At 47.4% G+C, this 24,821-nt stretch overlaps 1 protein-coding gene across 4 annotated transcripts in view; it reads right to left on the bottom strand.

Moving 5' to 3' along the window:
• The window catches only part of LOC137423623 (uncharacterized), a 364,689-nt gene that overhangs the window by 250,488 nt on the left and 89,380 nt on the right, over positions 1-24,821 (bottom strand). For all 4 annotated transcript variants that reach the window (XM_078773964.1, XM_078773961.1, XM_078773962.1 and 1 more), the window contains exon 5: positions 11,568-11,653. In XM_078773964.1, coding sequence (XP_078630090.1) covers positions 11,568-11,653 — 86 coding nt within the window. The remainder of the gene's footprint in view (positions 1-11,567; positions 11,654-24,821) is intronic.

Here is a 24,821-nt window from a genome sequence, read left to right as displayed (position 1 = left end):
TACGCGACACGAAAACTACCTGCCGTGCCTTTCAAGTGGACCGATTCAGCTGCTTCCGCTTTCGCCGCCGTGAAAGATGCCTTTGAAGCGCGGTGCTACGTGTGCTACTTGCTAACCAAGGAGGAAGCAGACAACGCGGTGAATTAAAAGAGTCTTTATTGAAAGAGCCCTACTGTAGCACTGCCGTGCTCGGGGCTGTGTGCCCCGTGTATATCCCGAGGCCACGCCTACCCCTCGGGCGTGGCCGCCGCCCACTTGGTGCGCGGAATGATGCCATCACGCCAGTGAGCTTTCGTGTCCGCCACAAGCGCCCCCCCAGAATTCCCGAGCACCTGGAGGGTCAGTTTGCGGGGCAAACGGATGACCCGGCCGAAGCGCCCTCTGGCGACTGGCGGCATCCGGGGTACAGCGATGCCCGCTGGAATGCCTCCGGCTGCACCCGGGATGGGTGCGGGGCCGGGGGGCGGCGTGCCCGGGCGGTGCCGGGGGTCCGCCCGCAGGGGGGTGGCCCCGACGCGGGGGCTGAGCCACCGGCGATGGGTGGTCCACGTCGAGGTGAGCCGGCTTGAGGCGGTCCACGGAGACGCGGTCGGGAGTACCGCCGATGTCCAAGGTGAAATGTTTCACCCCGGTCTCCAGCACGCGGAAAGGCCCGTCGTACGGGGGCCGCAGTGGTGTCCGGTGGGCGTCATGCCGGACAAAGACGTACTCCGCGGTGCGAAGCTCCGGGGCGACGTGCGTAGGTGGGTGCCCGTGCTGCACCGTCGGCACCGGGGCAAACCTCCGGGCGGTCTCCTGCAGTGCGGAGCGCTCCTGCGCCGCGGACCATGGTGCCGTGGGGTCGGGGAGGAACTCGCCCGGCACCCGCAGCGGTTGTCCGAAGACCAACTCCGCCGCGGATGCGCGCAGGTCGTCCTTGGGCGCCGTCCGGAGGCCCAGCAGGACCCAGGGGAGCCTGTCGTCCCAGCCGCCGTCGTGGAGGGTGGCCCAGAGCGCGGCTTTCAACGAGTGGTGGAACCGCTCGCACAGGCCGTTGGCCTGGGGGTGGTAGGCCGTGGTTCGGTGCAGGTGGACCCCGAGCCCCCGCGCGACCGTCCCCCAGAGCTCCGAGGTGAACTGGGGGCCGCGGTCGGACGAGATGTCCGAGGGGGCGCCGAACCGGGCGACCCAGGTGGCGATGAACGCCTGCACGACGTCCACCGCCGTCGCCAAAGGCACGGCCTCCGGCCACCGGGTGGTGCGGTCCATAATTGTGAGGACATGGGTGAAACCCCGCGAGGGGGGCAGAGGTCCCACCAGGTCCACGTGTACGTGGTCGAACCTTCGTTCCGGCACCGTGAACGGGGCCAATGGGCCCTGGGTGTGCCGGTGCACCTTCGCGCGCTGGCACACGAGGCACGTCCTGGTCCAGCCGCGGACGGCCTTCCGGAGGCCAGGCCAAACAAACTTGTCGGCGACCAACCTCTGGGAGGCCTTCGTGCCCGGGTGGGACAGGCCGTGGATGGCATCAAAAACCTGGCGCTGCCAGCCCGCGGGCACGATGGGGCGAGGCCGCCCGAGGGAGACGTCGCACAAGAGGGCCGTGCCCGCGCCGTCGAACGGCACCTCGGCGACGCGGAGGCCCGTGACGGCGGTCCGCAAGGCTTGGACGCCGGGGTCGGCGGCCTGGTCCGCCGCCATCCGGGCATAGTTGATGCCGAGGTGGGCTGCGTGAGCGACGGACCGGGAAAGGCAATCCGCCACCGGGTTGTCCTTCCCCGCGACGTTCCGGATGTCCGTCGTATATTCGGACACGGTCGAGAGGTGTCGCTGCTGCCGGGCCGACCATGGCTCGGCGACCTTGCCCATGGCGAAGACCAGCGGCTTGTGGTCGACAAAGGCCCTGAACGCACGGCCCTCGAGCAGATGGCGGAAGTGCCTGACCGCCAGGTGAAGCCCGAGCAACTCGCGGTCGAAGGTACTATAACGACGTTCGGGCGGGCGAAGCTGCCGGCTGAAGAACACCAGCGGTTGCCAGGCACCACGCACCCATTCCTCGTGCACCGCGCCCACCGCGTAGTCCGAGGCGTCGGTGGTGAGAGCGATCGGTGCATCGGGCGCTGGGTGCGCGAGCATGGTGGCGTTAGCCAAGGCAAGCTTCGCGCCCGTGAACACCGCGTCCATCTGCTCGGTCCAGGTAACGTCACCTTTTCCCGGCTTCCCTCGGAGGGCCTTGTGCAGGGGGCGCAGGAGCTGGGCGATGCGGGGCAGGAACCGATGGTAAAAGTTTACCATGCCCAGGAACTCCTGGAGCCCCTTGATCGTGCGGGGGTGCGGAAACCCCTTCACCGCCTCCACCTTGGCCGGCAGGGGGACGGCCCCGTGCCTGGTGACGCGGTACCCCAAAAAGTCGATGTCGGCGACGCCGAACCAGCACTTGGCGGGGTTCACGATGAGGCCATGCTGGCCCAGGCGTTCGAAGAGCGTGCGGAGATGGTGGAGGTGCTCTTCGCGGGACGCGTTGGCGACGAGGATGTCGTCCAGGTTGACGTACACAAAATCCAAGTCGCGCAAGACGCTGTCCATTAGTCGCTGGAACGCCTGAGCCGCATTTTTCAACCCGAAGGGCATCCGAATAAATTCGAAAAGTCCGAATGGCGTGATGACGGCCGTCTTCGGGATGTCCTCCGGCCTGACGGGGACCTGATGGTATTTACCATGCCCAGGAACTCCTGGAGCCCCTTGATCACGTCGGGGTCACCAAATGAAGCGCGGTGCTACGCACGCTACTTGCTTACCAAGGAGGAAGCGGACAACGCGGTGAATTAAAAGAGTCTTTATTGAAAGAGCCCTACTGTGGCACTGCCGTGCTCGGGGCTGTGTGCCCCGTGTATATCCCGAGGCCACGCCTACCCTCGGGCGTGGCCGCTGCCCACTTGGTGCGCGGAATGATGCCATCACGCCAGTGAGCTTTCGTGTCCGCCACACCTTCATACATAGCCCTGGGTAAGGAATTTTTGACCCTTCTCGAGATGTAAATATTACCACTGACGCTTCTGGTTACGGACTCGGTGCAATAACGACACAGATTAACGGTGACGATGTTGAGGTCACCATTACCTGTGCATCCAGGAAATTGACTGATATTGAGAAACGTTATTCCGTCGGAGAGCGTGAAGCTCTCACCTGCGTTTGGGCTGAAGAACGCTGGCATGCTTATCTCTACGGTACACAATTTACACTGCGTACTGACCATCAGGTACTGGTTACCCTGCTTTCGACTTCAGGTACAGGTCACAGACCTTTGCGTATAGCACGCTGGAATGCACGATTACTGTACTAAGACTACCCAGTACAGTATATTCCGGGCTCTCAGAATAAAGTTGCTGATGCCTTATCTCGGTTAACTGCCGATACTGCTGATGACAACACTGTCATGGATCATGATGTTGACTGTGTCTGTGAAGTCTTGCTACAAGATGTTCGTATTTCTCATGACGAGTTAGTCAAAGCGATTAGCACTGATGACACTCAAGTACAGATGAAACAGTACATTCAAAATGGCGGCCGTCCCAGTCTAAAATGGTCAATGACACTGTGAAACTGTACTTCCCCATTCGTGATGAGTTGTCAATTCACAGTGATGTTATATTCCGTGGTGAATGAGTTGTTATCCCCAATTCCCTTACTGCTCGACTAATTGGACATGCTGAACATCAAGGCATTGTTCGCACGAAACAACGATTGAGACAATTGTATTGGTGGCCAAAAATGGACACCCAGGTTCAATGTGCTTTTCGAAATTGTTAGGTTTGTCTAATGAACGATGAGACTGATATTTGCCGTAATGGCCCCATGCAACCAGTTCCACTTCCTTCTTCCGCATGGAGTAAGTTAGGATTAGATATTGTCGGACCATATGATTCCCTTGACAACAGATTTGCTGTCACTCTTATTTATTACTATAGTAAATGGGCAGAAGTTACATTTACCCAGTATACCACGACTGAAACTGTCATTGAGTTTCTCACCTCTGTTTTTAATCGAGAAGGTTTTCCAGATGAGATCATTACTGATCACGGACCGCAATTTGATTTTTACGAGTTTTCTACCTTTCTTGCTGAAAAAGGTGTTAAACGTTCAGATTCTGCGATCTACCATCCTGAAGGGAATGGTGAGATTGAAAGATTTAACAAGGTACTGAACGAGGCTGTGCAAACTGCTAAAACTACACAACCCCCAGTGGTTCCCTCTGTACGTAATTTGTTACCTGTGTACAGGTGTACTCCCCATAGTTATACTGGTGTTGAACCATCTGTATTGCTTCACCGACGTCACATGAAGAGCAAGTTAGATATTTCTGGAACAACTAAGATCCCTGCTTTCTGCAGGGAGGAGATGGTGCAAAATAGAGTCCAGAAGAAACAAAAGTCTAGCACAGCTTCTGAAGACAAGCGTACAGGTGAGCAATGTAAGGTATTTAAGCCAGGAGATGTTGTAAGAGTAAAAACTCCAGGACATGTTCCGAAAAGTGAAAGCAAATTCTCACAGCCTGTTCGAATAAGTGCTCGAGTAGGTTTGAATACTTATGCAACCGAAGATGATAAAACATGGAATGTTCAGCGATTAGCTCGATTCTATGGAACACCTTTTCCCAAACAGGAAGAGTCTGGTGTTGAATGGCATGATTTTGAAAGCACGAATGCTCCGCCAATAAATGATGACCATATGACGTGATCACGCAGAGGGGTAGAGCGGGATGTGGCTGACTTGAGTTTGGATGGGTTAAAATTAAATGATCGCTTCGCATGTTCTTTGGAGTTATGGCGTTTGGCTTGCTTCCTTCATACTTCGGAATACAACATAAGCCTTTTTGATGAATGACAGTTATATACAAGTACACATTCGCATAAATAAATACAAAACAATCACCAGACATTTGAACACAAATAATAAAACAATTCTGGAAGAGGTCGAAGTTGGTGGCGAGGCTTCTTCTTCCTGAACGTCATCATACTTAACTCAGAAACGTGATGAACAGGTCATTCACCTGCATATATTAAACGAAAAGGTAAAATGATCATTTGACATTTGTGATGGATTCTGATTTGGATGTAATTGCTTTTCCATTATATTTGCCCTCATTTGAAATATGTTAATGTTTTTTTTTCGCTTGAGCAACGCCAGGTACTCCAGCTATAAACACTTTTATGGCTCATTCAGGGGCCACGGCCTCATTCAGGGGTGTGGGGGACCGGGAGAGGCGCATACATTCTCTATGTACCACCTGGTGATTGTGGCAGAGGGTATTACAATTTCCTTTTTTTACCTGTGCAACACTGAGGTTATGAAGCACTCTTTGCGCGGGAAATATTTTCCTCCTTCTCTTCCCCCCTCCCTCCCTCAAAACGGAGGGGCCTGTGAAAGCCACCCCCTCCCCCCTTCCACCCCCGCTCCCCGGGCAACGCCGGGTACTCCTGTTAGTGCTTCATATATGATTCTTGTAAATAGGGGAAAATGTAGGACAATATGTCTTGTCTTAATGTTTTGCACAGTTTTATTCATACTTCCTCTTCAACATTTAGAGCCTGGTGTTGGCTTAGCGGTTAGGGTGCCGGCTTGGGATCCTAGGATCCTGAGTTTGAATCCCGGTCGATTGTTGAATTAACATCAGGGGGGTTGACAGCCTGTCATCCTTCCAAGGTCGGCAAATTAAGTACCAGCTTTCTGGGATGAATGCGCTGGTGTGTGCCCCGGTTTAGAATAGGTACACTGTATCCCTGTGTGTCGTAAGAGGTGACTAAATTGTATTTTGTGACTAAATCTCACAATTGTATTTTGTCGAAACTGTATTTATCGTTCGGTGTGTGAACTTATAGTGTCCCCCTTGGAAGTTTCTCGGTGTTTATCTTTCATAAATTAATCGTTTGCCGCGTCGCGAGCAAGGCCTTGCAGCCTCAGGCTTCCCCCGTCGAAGGTTGTTCCTTCCTTCGCTGTTTTGCTAGCTTTTTTGATTTCCCCTTCTCCACCAAGCTTCACCAAACATCTACTATTTGTCTAACGTTGTAACCCCCACAACCCCCCCCCCCCAAAAACAAACAAAAAAACAAACAAAAAAAACTTTTATTTCCCTTTCTCCTCGTGTGCTTTTGCCTCTGCCCACGTGCGCTGTCTCGCCCCGCCCCCATTTTCCCCTTGCCTTCCACCTTTTGCCCTGTTCAAGTGACTCGTGGTCATCGCTCTAGGCTTCCTCTCCCCATTGGTATTTTTGTGAATATAAGATTGTTCTTCACAGTTCTGTTTAAATATGTTTCAACTATCCCCTTCAGTGTTTTATTCAGTGGTTTATTACAACACGCTGTTTTTCTTCTTATTTAAAAGGCTCCTTTCAATTTCCTCTTCAACTCATTCCATTTCAAAAAAATATTCAATCTCTTATGATTCCAAATCACTTAATGCTCTAAATTCTCATTCATTCCATCCCTCCTCCATCGTTCTTAAACGAATCGCTGACTTGAAAATCACAACAAACCCAATTTGTTATATATGTTCATCTTTCATTAATCATCCACTTTCTAAACTCCCCCCTTGCCCCTCCCCTTCAAATCTCCCCCCCCAACCATCCCTCCCAAATTCTCCCTCCTCCCACCTCCTTCTCAAAGCTGCCTCCTCCCCACTTCCTCTCCCTCCTATGTCAAACCTCCACCTCCCCCAACCTTCTACTTTCCTCTGCCCCCCCTCAAACAAACTCTCACTGTGCCTCATTCCATCACCATCAAACCTTTCTTCCTCCTCATCCTTCCCTTTCTTGTAACTCTTCTGTAATCTCTGACACACTATCAACTGCTCTTCCTACATCCCCCTCTCACCCTTCATCTGACCCTACCCCTCCCCTCCCCTGTCCTGCACCCGATGCTCCCCCTCTCTACTCACTAACGGTATGGACCTCAAACATCCGGGGCCTTCGCTCAAACCTGATTGATCTCTCCATTCAGGTTGCTTCTGAAAATCCAGACTTGATCTGCTTAACAGAAACTTTCCTCCTTCAAGATGTCTGATTCCTTAATATCTCTTCCTGGTTACTCCCTCCTCCGGTACGATAGACCTGATCCTCGTCCTGGTGGTGGGGTGGCTGTCTTTATCAAAAACTCTCTTCCTCACTCTCCCTGCACTGCCTTCTCTCCACCCCACCCACAGGAGTACCTCTGGCTACGGCTTCCTCTCCACTCCCACCTTTTGTTCATATGTGTTCTGTACCGTCCTCCAAACAGTGATGACTCCATTTACATTTCTCTGTCGGACAACATGGACCAACTTCTATCAAGTCATCCAAACTCTCTCTTCCTCATATGTGGCGACTTCAACTGTCATCATGCCAGCTGGCTGGGTGTGGGTTTATCTCTCACCAGCCATGGCACCTCAGCAAAGGACTTCTGCGACTCATTGGGACTGACACAATCTGTCAATTTCCCGACCCCGGATCTCAGTCAATGGAGTATCTTCTCTTCTGGACTTGGTTATGACTAACTTTCCTGCAAATGTCTGCTGCTATTCTTCTGCTCCAATCGGTTCTTCTGATCATGTGCTTGTTAAAGTGGACATCTCTCTGGCCATTCTCAGAGAGCCTCCTCAGCGCCGACGAGTCTGGCATTTCACTCAGGCCGACTGGCACGGTCTGCAAGCAGCCATCAATCAACTGGACTGGTCTCCCATCTCTAATGCCTCTGACATCAATTCTTCCTGGGAATTCTTCCAAAGCAAACTGCTCTCTCTCATGCACAGATTTATCCCATCTCGTCTTCAGTTGTCTTACCCTTCCTCCCGTCCATGGTACACTGAATCTTGTGGTGAGGCAGTTGCCCTGAAACAACTTGCCTTTGCGTCTTGGAAGGCAAATCCAACTGAAGGCAATCTCAGTTCCTTCCACCAAGCTCAAAACAAGTGTGTTTCTACCCTCAGGAGTGCCAGGAAGCACTATCTCTCCACACTCAAGATTGAACTCTCAAACCTGTCTCCTTCCTCCAAATCCTGGTGGCGTCTGGTCAAATCCGTTTCTGGTGTTTGTTCCCCCTCCATCCCCTCCCTTACCTCAAATGGCTACACAGTTGACACCGCACGTGACAAAGCCGAATGCCTCAACTCTGTGTTTGCCTCAAAATCTTGTGTCCCAAACCCATCTCTCTGTTCCCACCTTTCCCAGTCGAACACAACTGCTCCTGGACTCTGTGTCCTTCTCTCCTGACAAGGTGGAGAAGTTTTTATCAAACCTCGACTCTGATTCTGCAACTGGACCAGATGGCATCAGCACTCGGGTCCTAAAATCCTGCTCTGCCGCTCTATCTCACCCTCTCTCTGTTCTTTTCACCCTCTCTTTTGCTCAAGGTCATCTGCCAGCATCTTGGAAATCAGCAAACATTACCGCTTTACACAAAAAAGGTGCAAAAACAGATCCTTGCAACTACAGACCAATCAGCCTGCTCCCAATTATCAGCAAAGTCATGGAATCCATCATTGCTTCAGATATCAAATCCTTCCTCTTCTCCAATGGCTTGATCTCTGATCATCAATTTGGATTCAGACCAGGTCATTCTACTCTGGACATGTTGCTTCTGCTGTCTCAACAATGGATGGAGGTCCTTAATGCCAAACAGGAAATCATAGCTGTCTCACTTGACATATCACATGCCTTCGATACGGTCTGGCACCCAGCTCTGCTCACCAAACTCACCTCCTATGGTATTCAGGGAAATCTCCACTCATGGCTTGCGGATTTCCTCTCTGGTCGTAGGCAACGTGCGGCCCTGAATGGATTTCTCTCATCTTCCCTTCCTGTTCTGGCTGGAGTTCCCCAAGGTAGTGTTCTGGGCCCTGTGCTATTTCTGGTCTTCATCAATGACCTCTCCGACTCTCTGGAAAATCCTCTCTATCTCTTTGCTGATGACTCCACTATCTGCCGCTCCATTCCTGATCCCTCAGATCGGCAGTCTGCAGCCTCCTCACTCTCTGCAGACCTGGACAAAATCACAGACTGGTCAAACAAGTGGAACATGTCTTTCAATCCTGACAAATCTCACACTCTTACAAATCTCACACTCTTACAATGTCTCTCCGAAAGGACCGACTGGACAACCCTCCCATCTACTTTCTCAACAATCCTCTCCAAGAAGTTCTGTCGCTCAAGCTTTTGGGTCTCACTATCTGCCATGAACTTTCTTGGGAAAACCACATTTCCAAGCTGGCCTCCAAAGCCAGTCGCCGACTGGGCATCCTCCGTCGTGCGAAGTCCTTCCTTGGCACACCTGAGCTCCTCACCACATACAAGGCTTTCATCCGCAGCTCAATGGAATACTGTTCCCCCCTCTGGGCTGGTGCTCCTGCCTCACACCTTGCTCGGCTTCACGCTGTTGAGGCCAAAGCTTTCAGAATCATTGGAATCTCCTGCGATGTAGTCAACTCCGAGGGCCTTTCACTCACTCACCGCAGGCAGGTTGGTGGTCTTTCTGTCTTCTACCGACTCCTCTCCGGCCTTGCTCCCCCAGCTCTCTCTGTGCTCTGTCCCCCCAATATTCCTTCAGCTCGCACAAGATCTGCCTGCAACCCTCTTATGGTTAAACTGCCAAAGTCTAGGCTCTCTGCTCACCTTCACTCTTTCATTCCCCTTTTCTCCCGCCTCTGGAACAAACTCCCTCACTCTCTTCAATCCCACTCCACCCTCCAGGTCTTTAAAACAGCTGTTCACCACCATCTCTTATCTTCCCCCATCGAAAACCTTGATCTTTTCTACCCCCGGTAATTCACCCCAGAGTCCTTGCAGTGTTCATATGTTTTATTCCTCTACCACCTCCCCCCAAGTCCTCCCAATGTCCCTGCTCTCAAATGTTGTGTTTGTGTCCTTCCCCCTCTCTCCCCATCTTGTCTGCCGCCCCTTGTTTTTTGTGTTTTGTGTGTCGGTTTGTCTTTTTGTGTGATAAATGTTCGCTCTTTCACGAGCCTCGATCTTGTATACAAAAAAAAAAAAAAAAAAAAAAAAGGGTTGGCGTCAGGAAGGGCATCCAGCCATAAAAACATGGTAAAAAAACAGGTAAAAACGTCAAAAAGGGAACCATGATGATCGTCATGGGGCCCGCAAGGCTAACCCCCGCTCGAACAGGGGAAATGGCCCTAAAAAGGAAAAGAAAAAAAAATTCTCCTTAACATTTCAATTATCTTGGGCGAATGTTGAATCTTTAGTAATAACTATGTGATTTATAACATGTATGAAGTAATCACATATAAACAATAAATCATGTATAATTAAGAGCAGCGTCACTTTCTGGAAATTTTTTGTTTTCCATGTTTTATGGCTCCACTTCTGAAATTAATCAATGTACCCAAATAAATTCTGTGGAAAATTTGATGATTTTGTTCGGTCTGTAACGGTATTTCCTGTAAGCCACCTTATCAATAAGTGCGACTCGGTAAAAAAGCGATAAAAATCGACACCGAAATTGCTGCCATCCCTGTAGGCCTCACATAAAAGCTACAACCTCCTGATATCAGCATAAAGAGTGTTCAAACTGAAGATCTGCGAGTGTTGGGAGAAATGGATGAAAGAGGGCCTGCACGAATATACAGCCTCTAGGAAAATGAAGAAGAGCAGCTCTGCCGAAGTTTGTCGACGGGTTGAAGAAGCTTGGATTGCTGTTAATTTATCAACCACTGTGAACGATTTCAAGAAAGGTGGGATAATTAATGTCTGAAGAAGAAGAGGACGAGAGTGACGTCAGTGAGTGCGACAGACCCACACTTGCCGACTCCGAGCTGCTGTGCATGGTTTTTGTGGAGAACGACTGGAGTTTTATGATGTGGAATGTGATTCATCGAAATGATCGTCATGATCTCCTGAGTTGATTCGGATAATTTACGACAAAAAATCTCTACCGTAAAACCCGCACTCGAGTATCGTCTGCAGTTGGTATTTTTGGAGCTTCAATGTTTAACCCGCGGGTTATTTGTGTGAAAATACGGAACCGAATCCTCAGATAAAGGCGGGAATCCTGTGTGCGATCTTGATGGTGCTGCGCATGTTTACAAGGGAAGTGAGAGACGGTACCTCGACCAATGGAACAGCTTGTTCAGCCCCCGATCCAATGGGACGTGTGTGTTGGTTAACTCACCATCAGTAATGTGGGCGTGTTCAACTAATCCTATTTATTAACCTCTGTGCCATGTACAACATGAGGATGGTGTGTGAGGACAGGGGGAGGAAAGGGTGATGAGGTCCAGCCAGGGAAAGGTCAAGTTCAGGGTTCAGGGTTCAGGCCGAGTTCGTCATCATGGAAAAAGTTTATCATAATTTGATTATTTGACTCGGACATTTTGCTTTTTACAAAACTTTAACAACCGGGTGGTGTCCTCTTCCTCATCTCCAATGCACTTCACTGAAGGATCCTTGGTGCAGCACTTGATGTGCACGAGTTATTCACCCCCAAGATAACCCACAGGGTGCTTTATACAATAGTTGGTTTTGTGTAAATGTTGTATCAATGTATAAATGTATAAACGTTATAGAATTGCATAATTCGGGTCCACCCAAGAGATTTCCATACCGGTTCATGGAGTCTCTCCTGCAGTGGTTTGGAGTCGAGGATGTTCACCAGATGTTTCACGAGGCCACACGAACCCACGGCTTTGGCTGCAGCACACACGGTGCGGAACAGTTCGGGGTCAGACAGAAAATATCAGAACAGCACCAGCTAGAGGACAACACAACCACATTACCCATAATGCAGAGGGCGTGTTTGGTGATTCCAACTGAGACCTCACCTCATTATCCTGCGATCCCAAGTTTAAACAGGATAATGGGAGATGGTCAATTGCCTGGAAGAATTTTCAAAATAAAAAACCTCATTTTGCTGAGAAGGAACATGTGATACTGTCCGTGATCTACATATACAAATTATACACCTGTGAGGGATTCTGATTCACAATCAGGGGGAAAATTTTTTTTTTTTTTTGTGTTTCATTTTCGTCATGATTGTGTTTCATTTTCGGCTGCTGCTTGGCCTTATTGATGGGATGTTGTTGCCATGATGGAAGCGTACGCGCCAGCGCTACATGCCGCCTTTCCTTTCCCTTTCCAAATATTGTTCAGAGGATGAAAAATACGGGACAAATGGCGTCCCGAGAAGGTTTGAAACGGGACGTGGGACATTTGAGTAAAAAACAGGATGATCTCGTAAAATACGGGACACCTGGTCAGCCTTCTTTAGGGGTATGTAGAGTACAGTAGATCGACGATCATGTGCCTTTTTTCGACGTGATATGAATAAACTGATGGCCCGATTCATCCAAATTTCTTTCTGTTTCTTGTTAAACAGCATTAACGACTGTTTAAAAAGGTAATCATATGTGTTTGTGGATTATAATATTTTTACTTCTTTTCGAGGCCTTTGCTCCCACGAAAACGTTACGATAAGATGTTTATACATGATAATGTATACACGTTTAGATCTTTATACACGATAAGCTATTAACATATGTCGTTTGTTTAAGGGAGAAACTCCCCTTGGGGAAGGAGGATATGATTATCATGAGTACAAATATTGTTTTGTAATAACATTAATATTATGCTATTATCATTAGTTTTGTTATTAGAAGCGTCCTTCGAAAAACGCCACAATAAAACTAACTTAACACGGATATACACCTCAAAATACATCCCCATTGGTGGGGAAAACCCCCTTGGGGAGGGGGGAAATTCAATTCGCCACAACCTTCATTGTGTGACCCTTCGCCACTCCATCTTTACCTATCCAGATTCCTCCTGATGACTCCATCTTTGCTGATCCAGATTCCTCCTGATGAATTTATCTATGCCTATTCGGCTTCCTCCTGATGACTCCATCTTAGCCTATTTGGGTTCTTCTGATGACTCCATCTTTGCCTATTTGGGTTCCCCCTGATGAGTCCATCTTTCCCTATTTGGGTTCCTCCTGGTGACTCCATCTTTACCTATCCAGATTCCTCCTGATGACTCCATCTTTGCTGATCCAGATTCCTCCTGATGAATTTATCTATGCCTATTCGGCTTCCTCCTGATGACTCCATCTTTGCCTATTTGGGTTCATCCTGGTGACTCCATCTTTGCCGATTCGTGTTCCTCCTGATGACTCATTCTTTGCCTATTCGGGTTCCTTCTGATGACTCCATCTTTGCCTATTTGGGTTCCTCCTGATGAATCCATCTTTGCCTATTTGGGTTCACCCTGGTGACTCCATCTTTGCCTATTCGTGTTCCTCCTGATGACTCATTCTTTGCCTATTTGCCTATTTGCCTACCTACGTACCCGACGGGTTTGCTTTTTAAACAGAAGCATCTCCAAAAAATTATAAGAATTAAAAACAACGTTCAGTTCTTTGTTTATTACTTAAAAATCTATTTAATCACATCCAAAAAATTCAGTGGCTGTGCCCTTCAATGGCCATGATGGCTAGTCTTGTTCCAAAGATTGAAGCTGATCAGGCTGAAATTAAAGCCTTGCAGGCCGAATTATCACATAAAATGGAAGCCGGTCAGGCCGCCCATGAAAAAAAAAAAAAGCCGAATTTATTGCCTCCCAAGTTGATTTGAAAGCAGGTATTGAGGCTGAGGGTCGAGCCAACGGCCTCTACGGTCAAATTGAAGCAAGTGGGGAAAATCTGGCAGAGCAAATAACATCCGGCCAGGCCGGGATAGAAGAGCGGGCATAGCCAGGGCCATGGTAAGGGAACAATAACATGCATAAACCAGAACAAGAAAAAAGTGGAAAAACAACGAGATTAGAGGGAGAGTCACAGGGAAATAAAAGAGACGTAGTCGTGTTTGAAAAAATGTACCAAATTAGGTCCGAGTATGGTTTGCCTGTGAATTGTTGACTTCAGGTACATTATAATTCGTCAGGATGTTCTGAGACATAAAAACTTTGGTGCCAAGTTTTCTTCACATGTTAATTGTTATTTTGACCTCGATATTGTGTTCCGGATTCGTCACTTCCGACGTTGTGGTTTTCATCCACTGTAAGCATTTTTGGTTCCATGTACTATTATTGTCATCGTTTAAGTGAAATGGAGATAACTGTTTTCAAAAGGTGAAAAATTAGTGTTTTAAAAGAAACCGGAAACCGGATCGGGAGAAACCGGAAGAAGAGGAAGAGGAAGCAAAAAGCGGAGCAAAGAGAGGTCGGGAAGAAAAAGCCGAGCTGCTTTGAGGTCTTGGAGACGCTGGCGAACGTGGGTCACGAGCGAACTTTGGTTTTCCCGGGAAAGGGATTCCTGTGACAGAGTGGTTATCGCTGTGACAGATAAACCTGCGTGACGAGTTTTGCGGTTGATTCCGAAGAAAATCGTTGTTGGAGAGCAGGTACGCCTCCATTACGGGCCTGCCCGCAATTTCGCCTCGCTCCCGCCATTTCACATCGCTCCAGCCTTTTCACCTCGCTCCAGCCATTTCACCGCACCCAGCCGTTGGCCTGGTTTGCGTGTGTCACGTGGATTTCGAGTGGGAATTTGCGGTTCTCCGTTTGGGAGCCATTGAATGTTCATACCTGAAGGTGTGATTTCCCAGTCGCCTTTTGGGTGCACCTTTGCGCCTCTTTGGCAGCGTTGACTGCCAGCCGACCTTGATTCTGGTCTCTATACGACCTTTTTCTTGCGATCACCGGAGCGTGGATCGACTTTGGCTTGGTGCCAGGACAGAGACGTTGGGGAATGTTATTTTCGCTCACTTGGAGCACAGTGAGTTATTGAGTAAGAAACTGATGGTACCATCATAGGAATTATATGGTATTTTGGTTGTGCAATTGAAAGTATATTGTACTTGTGCTGTTATTCTTGTGTGACATTAATACAATACTTGTTTTTTTGGTAACAATTATTGGTTGGTGTGGTTTCACCATTGGTCATTGACACACATAATAACACATCTTTCTGCCGTGACTCCTTTCGGGGCTCGGAGGTACACCGTGATCGGGGTTTGGGGAGGAGCACGTATCACTTGGGATCCACATGAACGAACATTTTGCTTCAGAATTGTTGATAGAATCATTGAATCACCATGGGCATTGATGATCTTACTCAGAAGTGATGAAATTTAAAATGACGGAGCAGTTTCTCAAGGAACAAGCAAAGCAGGTTTTACTCAAGGACACCATGTTCAGTATGTTACAGACAATGTAGATCATAATAGCAGAACACCTGATGATCATAACACATTCCATGGCACTGGGATCATAGCAGTGGTGATTCCAGCAACTGGAACATTCAAACCTGTACCACAGGTAAGTGCCACCTTGGAAGATGTTGTTGGTCAAATTGGGATCTATTTCTGTAAGTCGGAATTGAATGGTCTCTTGTATCCCAAATACCATGATCTCAGACAATTTCCTCCAATTCCCTTGACACTGCCCTGAATGTTCTGCTTGAACAAGGATTCCAGGATACCTGAAACCCTGGAATTCAGAGAATATAAAATTGTGACCAAACTGAGACTGAATATCAAATTGGTGCTTGAAGTGGTCAATTGACGAGGCGATCAACAATCCACATCTGAAAGTGAAGATGTCTTTGAAATGGTTGTGAAAGAAGAAATGCCAGTGAAGGAAGTATGGAGGAATGAAGTGCTTGCTGTAAAGGAGCCATGCAGGAATAAAGTGCTTGCAGTGAAGGAGGCATGGAGGAATGAAGTGTTGCCAGTGAATGAGGCATGGAGGAATGAAGATGAAGTTCTTGCCAGTGAAGGAGGCATGCAGGAATGAAGAGCTTGACAGTGAAGGAGGCATGGAGGAATGAAGTGCTTGCCAGAAAAGGAGGCATGGAGGAATGAAGTGCTTGACAGTGAAGGAGGCATGGAGGAATGAAGTGCTTGACAGTGAAGGAGGCATGGAGGAATGAAGTGCTTGACAGTGAAGGAGGCATGGAGGAATGAAGTGCTTGACAGTGAAGGAGGCATGCAGAAATTAAATGCTTGCTGGTGAAGGAGGCATGGAGGAATTAAATGAATGCCAGAAAATGAGGCATGGAGGAATGAAGTGCTTGCTCGTGAAGGAAGCATGGAGGAATGAAGTACTTGCTGGTGAAGGAGGCATGGAGGAATGAAGTGCTTGCTAGTGAAGGAAGCATGGAGGAATGAAGTGCTTGCAGTGAAGGAAGCTGGAGGAATGAAGTGCTTGCAGTGAAGGAGGCATGCAGGAATGAAATGCTTGCTCGGCTGCAGTACAGATTTAAAGAGACATCGACATGTTTGATATTCGTCGAAGGTTCATCAACGCCAAGAGGACAGGTAACCGGAAACTGCATCTTCTGTCACTGTCACAGACACTTCCCTAGTTTTCTGCTTCAGGACAATCTTTACACCAAGTCAGTTCATCTTTACCTGCAGAATATGGTGGAACTGCAAAAGTGTATTCACAAGTTTTCAGAAGGGATTTCATGTTAGCGCCACATTGAGCGATTCTGGGGTCGTCTCTCAACTAACTTGATCATTGAACAGGTGTTGATGAAGAACATGAAAGCATCTGATGGTCTCACCTGGAGAAAAGGAATGGCAGAAATACAGGGCCTCGTCTGGCTGCTCTCAACACCTGCTTGTGTTGCAGTGAATAATGCCATGCAAGATGTGACAGGTGTGAACTTCAGTACAGGTAAGCAGCACAAAGGCACACCAATAGTGACCAGGTAAATATTCTGACTCTTCATCAGTTTGTTGATCAGCGGAAGTTTTTTATTGAAGATTGAGCTTTGTGCAACATTGACACGGGACAAGTACCAGATACATCTGTAAATGTGGACGAAGCTGGTCAAAATATTACGGACTCAGTGACAGGAAGGAATGTGATAAACTTCTCTTTCAGGAAAAAGACCAGGTTGTAACATTACCTTCACAATCAGGATTGGAAGTTGAAGATTTGGTCCTTCTCCCCCTTCCCTTGATCTCACTCTCACCTATACTCTGCTGTTGCTGTTTCCCTCTTTCTATTTTGTTCCATTCCATCCCATGCTGCTAAACCTCTCCAGGAGCCTCGACCGTGGATCCCAAAAAACCTTGATCCAGAGTGACTGTTTCAAAGATTAGCAGCAACTGTTGAATGCACCGAGGACAACTTGGTATTTGTCTTTCAGTACGAACTCTGACGTGTTCCGCCATCACGGTTTGATACCTCAGGTTTACGAAGACAGCACAACAAACCTGCATTCGCGGAAACCTTGTGGACAAACCCTCCATTGTGTTCTTTTATTTATTTATTTTTTGCATACAAAATCGAGGCTCATGTAAAAGCTAACACATTGAACATGAAAACATGCACAGACACATAAAACATGCAATGAAGGGAGCGGGAGACAAGAGGGGGAGAGAGGGAAGCACACAAGCACAACAAAGAAGAGAACAGGAACATCAGTAGATCTGTGGAAAGGGGAGGACTGGGAGAGGAGGGAGGGATACAAGATACAAAGCAAATGAACACTTATATGAATTTCAGAAAAGAAATTGGGGATTTAAAGAGGCAGATTTGGGGTGTTTTAACGGGGGTAGAAAAGATCATGGTTTTGGATGGGGGTAGAAAAGAGATGGTGGTGAACAGATGTTTTAAAGACCTAGAGGGATGAGAGGGATTTAAGAGAGTGTGGGAGTTTGTTACATAGGCGGGAAAAAAGAGGAATGAAGAGTGAAGGTCAGCAGAGAGTCTTGATTTTGACCGTTTCACCAGAAGAGGGTTGCAGGCAGATCTTGTACGACCTGCAGGAATATTTGGGGGACAGAGCACAGACAGAGCAGGGGGAGCAAGGCCGGAGAGGAGTCGGTAGAAGACAGAAAGACCACCCACCTACCTGCGGTGAGAGAGAGAAAGGCCCTCAGAATCGGCTTCATCATGGGATATTCCAATGATTCTGAATGCTTTGGTTTCAACTGCGTGAAGCCAAGCGAGGTGTGGGGCAGGAGCACCAGCCCAGAGGGGAGAGCAGTTTTCCATTGAGCTCTGGATGAAAGCTTTGTATGTGGTGAGGAGCACAGAAGTGTCCAAAGAACTTCGCATGCTGGAGGATGCCCAGTCAGCGACTGGGCTTTGGAGGCCAGCTTGGAAATGTGGTTTTCCCAGGAAAGATCATGGTAGATAATGAGACCCAAAAGCTTGAGTGACGGAACTTCTTCAAGAGGATTGTTCAGAAAGTAGATGGAAGGGTTATCCAGACGGTCTTTCGGAGAGACAAAGAGAGAGTGTGAGATTTGTCAGGATTGAAAGACATGTTCCACTTGTTTGACCAGTTTGTGATATTGTCAAGGTCTGCAGAGAGTGAAGAGGCTGCTGTCTGCCAATCTGAGGGTTGGTATATTGAGAGTGGAGTCATCAGCAAAGAGATAGAGAGGATTTTCCAGAGAGTCTGAGAGATCAGTAATGAAGACCAGAAAAAGCACAGGGCCCAGAACACTGCCTTGAGGAACTCCAGCCTGAACAGGAAGGGGAGAATTGAGAATTCCATTCAGAGCCACACGTTGACTGTGACCAGAAAGGAAGTCTGCAAGCCATGCATGGCGGTTTCCATGGATACCATACGAGGAGAGTTTGGTAAGCAGGGCGGGGTGCCAGACCATATCGAAGGCACGAGATATGTCAATGGAGACAGCTCTGATTTCCTGTTTGGCATTGAGAACCTCCATCCATTGTTGAGACAGCAGAAGTATCATGTCCAGAGAAGAATGACCTGGTCTGAATCCAAATTGATGATCCAAGATCAGGCCATTGGAGAAGAGGAAGGATTTGATATCCGAAGCAATGATGGACTCCATGACCTTGCTGATTATTGGGAGCAGGCTGATTGGTCTGTAGTTGCAAGGATCGGTTTATGCACCTTTCTTTTGGAAAGCGGTAATGTTGGCTGATTTCCAAGCAGATGGAAGGTGACCTTGAGCAAAAGAGAGGGTGAAAATAATTGAGAGATGGTGTGAAATAGCGGCAGAGCAGGATTTTAGGACCCTTGGGCTCATGCTGCCTGGTCCAGTTGCAGAATCAGAGTTGAGGTTTGACAGAAACTTCTCCACCTTGTCAGGAGAGAAGGACACAGAGTCCAGGAGCAGCTGGGTTCGACTGGTTAAGGTGGGTACAGAGAGAGATGGGTTTGGGACACAATATTTTGAGGCAAACACAGAGTTGAGGCATTCGGCTTTGTCACATGCGGTGTGAGCTGTGTAGCCATTTGAGGTAAGGGAGGGGATGGAGGGGGAACAAACACCAGAAACAGATTTATCCAGATGCTTCCAGTATTTCGAGGAAGGAGACAGGTTTGAAAGTTCAGTCTTGAGAGTAGAGGGATAGTGCTTCTGGGCTCCCCTGATGGTAGACACAAACTTGTTCCGAACTTTGTGAAAGGAACTGAGGTTGCCTTCATTTGGATTTGCCTTCCAAGAGGCAAAGGCAAGTTGTTTCAGGGCAACTGCCTCGCCACAAGATTCAGTATACTCTGGATGCGAGGAAGGGTATGACAACTGAAGATGACATGGGATAAATCTGTGCATGAGAGAGAGAGAGAGAGAGAGAGCAGTTTACTTTGGAAGAATTCACAGGAAGAGTTGACGTCAGAGGCAGTAGAGATGGGAGACCAGTCAAGATGATTGATGGCTGCTTGACGACCGTGCCAGTCGGAATGAGTGAAATGCCAGACTCGTCGACACTGAGGAGGCTCTCTGAGAATGGACAGAGAGATGTCCACTTGAATAAGCAAATGTTCAGAAGAACGGATTGGAGCAGAAGAAGAGCAGCAGCCATGTGCAGGGAAGTTTGTTATCACCAAGTCTAGAAGAGAAGATACTCCATTGACTGAGATCCGGATCGGGAAATTGACAGATTGCGTCAGTCCAAATGAGTCACAGAAGTCCTTTGCTGAAATGCCATGGCTGGTGAGAGAGGTACCCCAACCCAGCCATCCATTGTTGAGGAACACCGATAATGTTGTTGTTGAGGAACACCGAACACCGAACCGAAATGAACCGAAAACAACGAACACCGAAATGTTGAGGAACACCGAACCGATAATGTTGAGGAACACCGTTGAGGAACACCTATAAACACCGATAATAAAGCATGACGACAGTTGAAGTCGCCACATATGAGGAAGAGAGAGTTGGGATGAGTGGATAGAAGTTGATCCATGTTGCCAGACAGTGAAATGTAAATGGAGTCATCACTGTTTGGAGGATGGTACAGAACACATATGAACAAAAGGTGGGAGCGGAGAGGAAGCCGTAGCCAGAGGTACTCCTGGGGGTGGGGTGGAGAGAGAGCAGTGCAAGGAGAGTGAGGAAAAGAGTTTTTGATAAACATAGCAACCCCACCACCAGGACGAGGCTCAGGTCTATCATACCGGAGGAGGGAGCAACCAGGAAGATATATTAAGGAATCGGAGACATTTTGAAGGAGGAAAGTTTGTTAAGCAGATTACATCTGGTTTGTCAAAAAGCAACCTGTATGGAGAGATCAATCATGTTTGAGCAAAGGCCCCGGATGTTTGAGGTCCGTACCGTTATGGAAGAGGGAGGGGGAGCATTGGGTGCAGGGCAGGGTAGGGAATGATGAGGAGTAAGATGGGAAGGTAGGGAGAGCTGTTGATAGTGTGTCAGAGATTGCAGAAGAGTTAGGAGAAAGGGAAGGATGATGAGGACAAAAGGTTTGATGGTGATGGGATGAGGCACAGTGAGGGGTTGTTTGAGGAGGAGGTTGGAGGAGGTGGAGGCAGAACAAAGTAGAAGGTTGGAGGAGGTGGAGTTATGAGATAGAAGGGAGTCGAAGAGGGGAGGAGGCAGTTTTGAAGAGGAGGGGGAGGGTGGAGAATTGGAGAAAGATGTTGGGGGGGAGAGATTTGAAGGGGAGGGGTTGGTGGAGGAGTTTTGAAGGGTAGGGGTGAGGGTGGAGTTTTGGAGTGGAGAGGTGAGGAGGGAGTATTGAAGGGGAGGTGTGGGGGGGGGGGGAGATTTGAAGTGGAGAAGCAAGGGGGAGATTTGGAGGGGAGGGGCAAAGGGTGAGTTTAGGAGGGGAGGAGCGAGGGGTGAGAATTGAAAGGGAGGGGTGAGGGGAGTTTAGGAGGGGAGGCATGAGGGGAGTTTAGGAGGGGAGGCTAGGAGGAGAGATGTGAGGGTGGAGTTCAGAAAGTGGATGATTAATGAAAAACGAACATTTATTACAAACTGGGTTTATTGCGATTTTCAAGTCAGAGATCCGTTTGAAAACGACAGAGGAGGGGTGGAATGCAGGTGAGTTTAGAGAATGTAGAAGGGAAGGACTGTAAGAGATTTTTAAAAAATTTGAAGTGGAATGAATTGAAGAGGAAATTGAAAAAAGCCTTTTAAATAGGAAGAAAAACAGTTTGTTGTTATAAACCACTGAATAAAACACTGCAGGGGAAGTTTAAAGATATTTAAATAATATTTAAACAAAACCGTGAAAAACAATCTGGGAAAAGTCCCTGAAGTGAGGGCGTGGATCTGAGAAAGAAGGAGAAAGGGTTGAATGAGTGTGGTGGAAAATAGAATTGGAAAGGAGAGTATCGGCTGGAGAGGTAGAAGAGAAGAAAAAGGAGATAAAGGAGGCGAGGCGAGACAACAAGCACGTGGTCCACGAGAAAGAGAAAAGGAAACACCGATAATTAAGTATTTTTGGGGGTTTTGTATTTAAAACGTTACACATGGGGTAAGATGTTCGTAGGCGGTAGGGGGAGAAAATAAAATCAAAGAAACAAGCAATAAAGTGAAGGAAATAACTTATATTCACAAAATACCGATGGGGGGAGGGAGTCTTGAGGTACAAGGCCACACACGAGGTGCGATACAGAAAATGATTAATTACCGGTACACACAAGTTTGCACGAATTACAAAAACCAAAACCAACTAGAAACACACAATAACACACACACACAATAACATAACCAGTGGAAATTTGACAAAGACACGAATGGGAAAATACTTAAACTTTGATGCCGTGGAGAGCTCGAAGTACGTTTCCTCGCCCGAGGAACCGGAAGCGGAGGTCCATCTTGTTTTATGGAAATGAACATTCCACCAGGGACAAGGCTCATGCCAGAAGGAACTGTTTACATGGAAATAAAGTAAACATCTCTGTCGGAAATAAAGTAAACTTCTCTGTAGGAAATAAAGTAAACTTCTCTGTCGGAAATAAAGTAAACGTCTCTGTAGGAAATCAAGTAAACTTCTCTGTAGGAAATAAAGTAAACATCTCTGTAGGAAATAAAGTAAACATCTCTGTAGGAAATAAAGTAAACTTCTCTGTAGGAAATAAAGTAAACTTCTCTGTAGGAAATAAAGTAAACATCTCTGTAGGAAATAAAGTAAACATCTCTGTAGGAAATAAAGTAAACTTCTCTGTCGGAAATAAAGTAAACTTCTCTGTCGGAAATAAAGTAAACGTCTCTGTAGGAAATCAAGTAAACTTCTCTGTAGGAAATAAAGTAAACTTCTCTGTAGGAAATAAAGTAAACTTCTCTGTAGGAAATAAAGTAAACTTCTCTGTAGGAAATAAAGTAAACTTCTCTGTAGGAAATAAAGTAAACTTCTCTGTAGGAAATAAAGTAAACTTCTCTGTAGGAAATAAAGTAAACTTCTCTGTAGGAAATAAAGTAAACTTCTCTGTAGATATGATGCTTTGCTCCAACAAATGACTTTCTTACAAATCCCTCCAACAAGCAAAGGATCATCTTCATTCAAAGAGAAATCTTTCAAAACTTTGGGTGTCGGATCGAACAGCAATGGAAATGCTGATGTAAAAACCGTTCAACTTGAATTCGAAATGGATACAGAACGTTAACCAGTAGGGGGCACTGCATCAGAAGCACAGCCACGCCCTCAGCCAATGATGCTACTGCACAGCCTTGTGCTGCATACGAACAAAGAAGATGTATATACGTGATATGAAAATGAAAATTCCCAAAGGAGAGGTCCCACATGTGACCACTGATGTGGAACATTTCGCTGAACACGTCATTTTGTTGAAAGGACGAACATTACTTGGAATTTTTCAACCTATAGAAACAGTATTTCCTGCCAATATATTTGGAAATATCCACAATGCTGCTGTTCATGTAACGTCGATCCAGACCGACACATCCAGTAGAGACAGGAGCAATGAAGTGAATAAAAAGGCATGTGAGAAAACATGGGACCCACCTGTTGAGATTTGTCATCTCACGACACACCGGCAGCAGATTGTTCGACAAATGCCGAGAGAGGAATGCAGTGCCTCTTCCCAAGGTGATGATGATATTGGATGCATTGAACGTTTGGAACTGGAAATTAATCTGCAAGACCGTGAACCTGTTAAGAGAACCTCCATGTCTGTGTCCAAACTACTGCACCAGGAAATGAAAGAACACCTGCATGACTTGATTGCACTGGGTGGGTCCAAGTCTATAACTCCTTATTCATTTCCAGTGGTGAATGTTCGGGAAAAGGACAGGAGTTTGAGACACTGTTTTGATTATCGGGACATGACCAAAAGGACCATACCTGACCGCGAACCCACAGCCAGAGTACTAGATATCCTTCACACCCTTTGTGGGAATTCTTGGTACTCTCCACTGGACCAGAGAAAAGCATATCAATCATATCATCATGGGTTTATGGAAAAATAGAGTCGGCCAATGACAGCATCTCTGACTCCATTGGGGCCTTTAGGAGTGGATGCGGATCCCGTTTGGAATCATGAATGCACCTGCAGCCTTTCAGGGTTGCATGGAGAACTGACTGGAAGGGTGAAGGGATGAAATCTGTGTACCATATCTGAACAACACCCTCGTGGACAAAATAATGTTTGGAGACCACGATGAAGATGTGAGAAAGTATTGCAATGGCTAAGAAAATATGGTAGAAAGCTCAACCCAAGTAAGTGTGATATGTTCAAGCCAGAGGTGAGATACCTGGGGAAGATCGTATCCACTGAAAGGAGCAGCGTGGATCCAGGTGATACTGTCACATTTCAAACATTGAAGAACAAAATACCAGGTACCTTGGGGGGACTGGGAGGGGTCTTAGTGTTGCTCAGCTATTGCAGGCAGCACATTGAAGACTTTTGTCCCATTCCCAACCCATTATATGACCCTTTGAAAAGCAGAACCTTGAAACGGCTCAGACGCAGCTGTTAAAATAAGGAGTTAGAAAAGGACAGCAATAAAAAAGGGTAAGAAGTCAGCAGGTGTCCCTTCTTCCAAGTCGATCTACCTGGCAGACATGCACCAACAGATTGTGGAGACACTGATAGACCGTTTGCTACAGCCACCTGTGCTTGGGTTTCCAAATTTCTCACAACCGTCTACATCCTCCATACACATGTGTCCAACAAGAGACTGGGCATTGATCTGTACTGGAGACAAGGAGGGAAACTTAATGTGGATCTCAAACTTATGGATCTCAAACTATGACAACCTCTGAGAAAACGTACCAACTCCATTCAGGTAAATTAGAAATGCTCACCTTGAAGTGGCGATCTCTGACAAATTCAGGTAGTATTTGTATCATGCACCAGCCTCCAGTGTTCAGTCACAACAATCCCCGAACATATGTCCTGTCCTCACCCAAACGTAATGTAACAGGTTATAAATGGGTGACAGAGTCAACGAACTTCTACTTCACAGTGAGACATCATCCTGGAAGGGAAACATCGATGCTGACACCTTATCCAGAATGCCATTGGACATGAAAGAATTCATGAAGGAATGTTCTGAGGAGTTTTCGTCCAACACCATGAGAAGAACTGCACAGTTTGAGAGAGCTCAGCAAGAACTTTTGTATTCAGTTTTTTAGCCTGGAGAACGTGTGTCTTGCAAAG

The sequence above is a fragment of the Myxine glutinosa genome, chromosome 3 (assembly GCF_964187855.1).
Source record: "Myxine glutinosa chromosome 3, kmMyxGlut1.1, whole genome shotgun sequence".
Lineage (NCBI taxonomy): Eukaryota > Metazoa > Chordata > Myxini > Myxiniformes > Myxinidae > Myxine > Myxine glutinosa.
This window is presented reverse-complemented; position numbering and strand designations above follow the sequence as displayed.